This window comes from Papio anubis, chromosome X (genome assembly GCF_008728515.1).
Source record: "Papio anubis isolate 15944 chromosome X, Panubis1.0, whole genome shotgun sequence".
NCBI lineage: Eukaryota > Metazoa > Chordata > Mammalia > Primates > Cercopithecidae > Papio > Papio anubis.
The window spans coordinates 120741329-120749893 of record NC_044996.1 but is presented as its reverse complement, the minus strand read 5'-3'; the positions used below and the strand labels follow the sequence as shown (position 1 = coordinate 120749893).

The window sequence follows — 8565 nt, the reverse complement described above, 5'->3', positions numbered from 1 at the left end:
ACATGTGCCCCACATATTTGAAGACTGATGGAGCTAACTGATGACTGGTGCCTGGGAAGGCAGCATGTTTGCCACCCTGTTCTCACTTCTGAAGGAGCTGGAAGATTTCATTTCCAAAGCCTCTGGCCAGATCACACTCCCCCTCCCCCAAGCTGAATGCCTGGGAATCATCTCTTTCTCACAGACAGGAAGCCCTTATGTCACCATGAAGTCTTGGCAGCAAAGACTGGTAAAGAGGAAAGAACAAACTGGGAGGCAGTTTTCCATTTGATACATGTATTCACTGTAGAAAATCGGAGTCCACTTCAATGACTGGTCTCTTGAAAGAACTGTCTCTGTCAGTCAATCAACAGATATTTATTGAACCCTTAATGCATACCAGGCACCATGCAGGGCCCACAGGAGTACCTTTCCCAGGGAATCACGTAATATAGTGGAAGAAGTGAGGGCTTTGGAATTAGATCTTGAACCAGTCAAAATTTCAGTGTGAAAGTGTTTTATGCTACCATTTTACTTTGTGATCCAAAGGCAAGGAGGAAGGTAAACCAGTAGTATAAAATGATTTCACATAGAATTTCGAAACAGCAGAAGGGTTGCTAGAAATAACAAGGCTAACCACATTATTTCCTACAAGGGCACCTTAGGGGATCCCTGTTTTAATGAATAAATAAAAATGATGTGTAATTATCATATCAATTGCTTGCATCTAAGTAAGTGCTTCTGGAGTTATTTGATGGTGCTTAAAAATCTTTGGTCTCTGAAGTGCATTTAACCATCTTCTTAACTCTTATCTATATTATTAATTTGCAGATCAAAGTTAACTTGGTGCTATGCAAATGAAGGGACTGCAAATGAATGAGATTTTACTGTAAAATTTAAAATCCATATTACTTGTAACAGAACTGCAATATATTTTGAGGACATGCCTCAACATATCTAAAAGAGACATTATGGTTTAAAGCAGTGTTATTCAATAGAATTTTCTGCAATGATGGAATTTTCCATATCTGCGTTGTCCAAATACAATAGTCACGAGCCACATATAACTACTGAGCACTTAAAATGTGGCTGGTGTCAGTGGCTCATGCCTGTAATCCCAGCACTTTGGGAGGCCAAGGTGGGCAGATCACGTGAGGTCAGGAGTTCGAGACCAGCCTGGCCAACATGGCGAAACCCCATCTCTACTAAAACTACAAAAATTAGCTGGACGTGGTGGTGGGTACCTGTAATCCCAGCTACTCGGGAGGCTGAGGCAGGAGAATCACTTGAACCCAGGAGCCGAGATCATGCCATTGCTCTCCAGCCTGGGTGACACAGTGAGACTCCATCTCAAAAAAAGAGTGGCTAGTGTGACTGAGGAACTGAATTTTAAATTTTAATTAATTAATTAATTTTTTGTTTTAAATTGAGACGGAGTCTGGCTCTGTTGCCCAGTCTGGAGTGCAGTGGTGCAATCTCGGCTCACTGCAAGCTCCACCTCCTGGGTTCATGCCATTCTCCTGCCTCAGCCTCCCGAGTAGCTGGGACTACAGGCGTCCGCCACCATGCCTGGCTAATTTTTTTGTATTTTTAGTAGAGATGGGGTTTCACCGTGTTAGCCAGGATGGTCTCAATCTCCTGATCTTGTGATCCATCTGCCTCGACCTCCCAAAGTGCCAGGATTACAGGCGTGAGCCACCCCACCCAGCCAATTAATTAATTTTAAACAGCTGTGTATGGTTAGCGGCTACCTTATTCAACAGTGTAGGTTTAAAGAAAAAGTGAAATTGGATGCTGGGAACCCAAATTCCAGCTCTATCCTTGCTATCTTGGACAATTAAGCTCTGTGAGCTTTAATTTTCTCACTTAAAATGGGAATATAGGCTAGGGCTCAGTGGCACACACCTATAATCCCAGTGCGTTGGGAGGTTCAGGTGGAAGGATCGCTTGAGGCCAGAGTTCAAGACCAGCCTGAGAAACACAGCAAAACCCCCATCTCTACAAAATATTTAAAAATCATCCAGGTGTGGTGGTGCATGCCTGCAGTCTTAGCTCCTTGGGGGGCTGAGGCAAGAGGACCACTTGAGCCCAGTAGTTTGAAGTTACAGTGAGCTATGATTGCACCACTGCACTCCAGCCTGGGCAACAGAGTAAGACCTTGTCTCAAAAAAAAAAAAAAAAAAAGCAGGGGGGAGGATTATAAATAATATCTACATCACAGTATTTGGGGTAAGAGGAATTGAGGTAATGTTTGGGCATTCTTTTATTTCCAAATAAGTACCAACCAAGTACCAAAATTAAATATGTGGAAAATAAATACTCAACTCTCTTATTTAAAGGTAGTTTCCATCCCCAGAGAGCTATAAAAGATTATTAAGTTCATGATTATTTTCACCTTTCAGATTCAATATTCAGCAGCAATGCTTATAACTATTGGCTGTTAAGTAGCACCACCAGCAGTAACCAGAAATGGTCGTGTGACAGCTTGGGGGTATCAATGTATAGTACACAAAGGGCTGGTAGTCAGAAAGTTTAATTTACAGAAGTTGAGCCTGCCTGTGTGAGAAAAGTACACTGAGAACCGAAAAGCATGAGAAAAATGTTAATGAAATCACTTCTTTATTATTGTTACCATTAATAATGTAATCCATTTTAATTGCCCAAGGAGGTTAAATAAGCCTATTCAATTTAATAGAGAAATCAAGGCATAAATTAGCAGCATAGGCAAGTGGTCAGGAGCTTGAGTCCTTTTGTTGAATATAATTACATAAAATAAGGCATGGAAAGTACTTAGTCCAGGGCATGTCACCCTAAAATGTCAACTATTATAATGATGATAAGTGATACATTTGGGAGACCATGAAATTAGAGGCCTTTGTCTATTTTCAATTTGCAAAAGGTATTGGAATACGGAATGATATTTGCACAGATTTAATTTACATGACTGGAACATAGAAGAATCATCTCAACTTTCCATATCTGCACCAGTCCAGAACTGAATCTAGTTGTTTTTTTTGAAACAGAGTCTCACTCTGTCACCCAGGCTGGAGTACAGTGGCGCGATCTTGGCTCACTGTAACCTCCACCTCCTGGGTTCAAGCAATTCTCCTGCCTCAGCCTCCCAAGTAGCTGGGATTACAGGCACCTGCCACCATGCCTGGCTAATGTTTTTTGTATTTTTAGTCGAGAGGGGGTTTCACCATGTTGGTCAGGCTGGTTTCGAACTCCTTACCTCAAGTGATTCGCCTGCCTCGGCCTCCCAAAGTGCTGAGATTACAGGTGTCAGCTACCATGGCCGGCCCGACTCTAGTTGTTTTGACACCACTTCAAATCTAATTTTGAAATGAGGCATGAATGAATGAATGAATCAATCAATCAATCAATGCCTCCTGATTCCCCCATTAACTCAATACAATCAGCTAGTAAAACTCATGAGTCTTCAATATACAATACAAATTTCTCCAAATTTAAGATAATATGGAGGCAACTGGGGAAGGGACCAACTGGGCAAAATGATCAATCAGTCATGTAGCTCAAGTGTCTGCTGGATATGAACCTAGACTACTTTCTGAGGAATATGGTGCTTAAACCAGCCACCCATATCCATTCCGAGGGGCATGAGAAGCTTTTGACGGGATGCCGGGACAGGAGAGAGCAGGGCCAGTGTTCATTCTCAGGGTAGTGGAGTGAAACCAGTTTCACAGTTAAGCAAAGAAATTCCCTCTGCCTCGTTGTTGGGAAGTTGCCTCTGGCCCTCAATCTCTTCTTCACATCATCTGGGGTCCTTCTTAACACTTTGTCCCACTGCCTAAACTTTCTCTATCTAGAACTCATTCAGTTTAACAAGGCTCCCCTAGAAACACGTTCCCCGGGCACCCCCTCCCCAAGAGAAAAGACCATATAAAGAGATCTCACTTACATGACAGTTGCATAACATTGAATTCAGAAATGGATAGTCTTCACTTGAGGTCAGGAGTTTGAGACAAGCCTGGCCAACATGGTGAAATCCCGTCTCTACTAAAAGTACAAAAATTAGCTGGGCATGGTGGTGCACGCCTGTAGTCCCAGCTACTTGGGAGGCTGAGGCAGGAGAATCACTTGAATCCGGGAGGCGGAGGTTGCAGTGAGCCGAGATCGCACCATTGCACTCCAGCCTGGGCAGCAAGAGCGTAACTCCATCTCAGAATAAAAGGAATGGATATTCTAATCAGGATTTTGTGACGTTTCTACTAGAAGAATTTCTCATTTGATAGGATAAAGAACATTTTGTTAAAACATTTCTGCAATACCCTCAGGCTCCCATAGCATATTGATCTGACCTTTTTTTTAGTAAGCAAATTTGTTCTTGTCATCTAAGTCTATCCAGGGAGCTGACATACTCTGCAAGGGGATAAATAAATATTAGTCACAATTTGTTTTTCTTTGTTTTTTTTTTAATCACCTTAAGTTGGAGAAGATAATATTTCCATTTTTAGTGCGACTACTAATTAGCACAGATCCATTACACTCGCAGATACATAGGACTTTACTTTTTGAACTGACTTTGATATTCAATAGGGCAAAAATCAGTAAGAAAGTATTCACATTACCTTGCGCCACAATTGCGGAGCACGATTGTCCTCTTCCATGATGCACTCCTGATGGCCTACCATGCCTGCTCCTGATCTTTTTATCTTCCGTGGAGGCCTCCTCCCTTTGGAGTTCTTTTGAGTCACAGGATGAAATTTTTGTTGCTTACTTGACCAAAGGTCAAGCAGGCTCTCTGTGCCCAGCGCTCAAAGATAAGCTCGGAGGAGCTCAGAGTGTCCCAGTTATTGAATAAGGAGAGATTTGAGTTGTGGTAAATTTTATTTACCACAAGCCTCCTCTTGTCCCCTCTGGGCTGTTGTTCATTGACAATTGCTGTGCTCTGAACTAGTGCTATGATGGCCTGTTGTGTGGGGACAGGCAGGTTGTGGTGAAAGCTGCAGTCGTGAAAAAGGCTATTGTTTAATCTACCCCGTCCCTCGCTGAAGCTATGGCAACAAATTCCGTTGGTGAATTAACTATGTCATTGTGCACTGGCTCAACTGATTATGCTCCTGGAATGACAAACATTTTCTCTCTCTTTTTTTCAAGACAAACAGTGACTGAGACCTTGAAGTGTTAATATACAACTCAGCACTTTCTTTAAATAGGAGAATAAAGATGGAGAAAATAAATCTCTCAAACATACTTTAATTGATTCTAATAAACATTTTATCCCTTCCAAGGAGCTATTCTCAGCACCATTGATAATGAATTTGTGCATCTTAACTATGTGGAGTCTTCGGAATTTGTGTTAAGGTAATTTTCTCTCAGATAACTCTGTGTTAAAAGAACTCTTTAAATATGCATGTGCTTCAGTCTTTCTGAGAACAAGATTCTTTTTAAATCTAGCTGCACCAAAGGGCTATGGAAACTTTGGCTGCAGACTGTTACCTCAGTTCAGAGGGAAGGCAGCTGCTCCACCTAAACTCACCTTTGCCAAGTAAAGATATCCTTTGTCCCATCCTAGCAGGAAAACTCTTAGTAGCTTTCTCCTCAATTTCAATCTCCAGGACAGTAAAACGTGCTCTGATTGGTCGAAGGATGCTTTTCAGACTCCCCAATCCCTCCCCACCATTCATTCATCCTATATCTTCTCCATCTGGGTACCCTGCCAGTCGCTGGGGGAGCTCTGCCGGTGGCCACACTGTGTTTCCTAGCGTGGTAGTGCATAGTGTTCTGACTTGCTAAGCTGGAATCACATTTCCCAGGATCCCCGTCCCTGAAGGCGTTGGGTTAGAGATGACCAAAAGAAGAATTTGCACAAGATATGGGAGGTGGGAGTGAAGCAGGAGCCATTACTTTCCAAAGGTTGTTGTGGTTAGGCATGGTTACAAACAGAGGTAGAGGTGAAAGCGGATCCCGCTTGTCCTCACTCCCCCTCACTCTGTGTCCAGATTTTTTTTTCTGAGTGCTGACCCTGTTGACAAACAGGAGCCCCAGGGCCACCACCAGACACTTGGCTGCAGACCCATAGAGGTAGGAACAGCTTCCCATAGGTCTCCCCAACCGGCTTCCCCTTCCACTTGCACAGCTGGATGTGCTGGGCTTCTCAGACTGATGGTGGGTGGCTCCTCCCATCTTCCAATTTCCTCCTGGACCTCCAATCACCCATCCCTCTCACAATGGGGCCGGGACTAATTCCTATGATAAATCCCTTCCTCTACAGCTCATCATGGTTTTGCTTCCCTGACTGAACTCAGATTAACAATACTTATTTTTTCCAAACAATACAAGTACCGTTAGGAGAGCATCCTCAGCATGGAGAGAGGTTAGAGGGCCATAGGGAGAAAACTGCATGGAACTTGAGTCGAAAAGTATCTGGGGAGCCTAAGGAAATAGACGTTATATTTGTATCAGATATCTCCCTACAGTTGCTGATAGCCCTCACCCTGCAAAGCCTCTCTTTAGATCCAAACAGTTAGCTCTTCCCTCTTCTTCCCTCTTGTGGCTTCCCCTCATCCTCATTCTGTTTATTTGTTTGTTTGTTTGTTTGGAGATGGAGTTTCACTCTGTCACCCAGGCTGGAGTGCAGTGTCATGATCTGGTTCATTGCAACCTCCACCTCCGAAATTCAAGTGATTCTCCTGCCTCAGCCTCCCGAGTAGCTGGGATTACAGGCGTGCACCACCATGGCCAGCTAATTTTTGTATTTTTAGTAGAGATGGAGTTTCACCATGTTGGCCAGGCTGGTTTAGAACTACTGACCTCAGGTGATCCACCTGCCTTGGCCTCCCAAAGTGCTGGGATTACAGACATGAGCCACCAAGCCTGGCTGTCCTCATCCTCATCCTCATTCTTTTTTTGTTTGTTTGTTTGAGACAGAGTTTCACTCTTGTTGCCCAGGCTGGAGTGCAATGGTGCGATCTCGGCTCACTACAACCTCCACCTCCCAGGTTCAAGCGATTCTCCTGCCTCAGCCTCCTGAGTAGCTGGGATTACAGGCATGCGCCACCATTCCCGGTTAATTTTGTACTTTTAGTGGAGACAGGGTTTCACCATGTTGGTCAGGATGGTCTCAAACCCCCAACCTTAGGTGATTCACCCTCCTCGGCCTCCCAAAGTGCTGGGATTACAGGCATGAGCCACTGCACTGGGCCCTTATCCTTATTCTTATCTTGCACAGATGATTCCCCAAAAGAGGCTGGGATTGGCCATCAAAGGTAAGCCATGCTGCAGAGGTAAGTACCAGGTAGTGAACTAAAACAGAAACAAAACGAAACCATACCCAAGTCCTGGGCACATTATTTCCTCCAGATTTATTCACTGGATCCGTTGAAATGATGGCCCAACTTGATGCAGCACGGACAGGTCAACTCAAATAGAAAGTTTCCCTGATACTAACTGAAGCCTGGTTCAGCTGTCAGGAAAAATCATCCACCTCTGTTTACACTCATTTGCTCTTGTCAGTAATGGAAAAATTACTCTTGTGTCATTAAGGCCCAATGATTTACAAGAGAGGCATATTTTGAAATTGCTTCTTGCTGTCATATCTTAGAATAACAGTGCATTTGACTATATTTCCAAGCTTCTTGTCTCACATTCCAAAGAAGGATCGCTACCAATCTACTCCCTCAGTTAATTCCTGCTTAGAGCAGGTAATTCTTTGTCATGAGCACAAGAAAGGTGAGAGGGTAGGTTTTGATTAATTATGACTGTAAAACAAAGATAATGAGGACAGAGTCACCAATACCCCTACATACTCTATTCTCATCACAGACCTAGTTGGGTCAGTAAATTAAGCCATTTACCCTTGGATTATGGAGGTGTCTATTACCCAAACACATATTGGTGGCTTTCTGGGGTCTTCTCTACTTTTGAGAGTCTCATGAACTAAAATGGTATCAGGGATTCATATTGAAAGTTCTGTAGTACCATACAGTGACTACAGTTAAGAGAATTTTACTGAATCTTTACAAATAGCTAGAAGAAAAACTTTTGCATGTTACCAACACAAAGAAATGCTAAATGTTTAAGTGATGAATTTGCTAATTACCCTGATTTAATTATAACACCTGGCACACGTAATAAAATATCCCACTGTAGCACACAAATACGTACATTTATTATGTGTCAACTATAAATAATAATAATAAAATATCATTTACAGCAACATGGATGGAACTGGAGGTCGTTATCTTAAGTGAAACAAGCCAGGCAAAAAAAGACAAATGTTGTACGTTCTCACTTATATGTGGGAGCTAAAAAGTTTGATCACATAGAGGTGGAGAGTGGAAAGACAGATAACAGAGACTGGAAAGGGTGAGTGGTGGGAGAGGGAGGATGAAGAGAAGTAGGTTAAAGGGCACAAACATACAGTTAGATCGAAGGAGTAAATTCAATGTTTGATAACAGAATGGGGTGACTATAGTTAACAAAAGTGTATTGTCCTGAGGTGATGAGCACACTAAATATCCTGACTTGATCAATATGCATTATACACATGTGACAAAATTTCACATGTACCCCATAAATTTCTACAAATAAAAAAATAATAATAATATTAAAAGGGAAAAAAGA

The 8565-nt window shown here is 42.6% G+C and overlaps 1 protein-coding gene across 1 annotated transcript in view; it reads right to left on the bottom strand.

Annotated features, from left to right (window-relative positions):
• PCYT1B (phosphate cytidylyltransferase 1, choline, beta) overlaps positions 1-4921 on the bottom strand; it is a 114425-nt gene extending 109504 nt beyond the window's left edge. Inside the window, exon 1 of the mRNA XM_003917515.4 lies at positions 4569-4921. Coding sequence (XP_003917564.1) covers positions 4569-4631 — 63 coding nt within the window. The 5' untranslated portion in view covers positions 4632-4921. The remainder of the gene's footprint in view (positions 1-4568) is intronic.
• Between the last annotated feature and the right edge of the window lie 3644 nt (positions 4922-8565).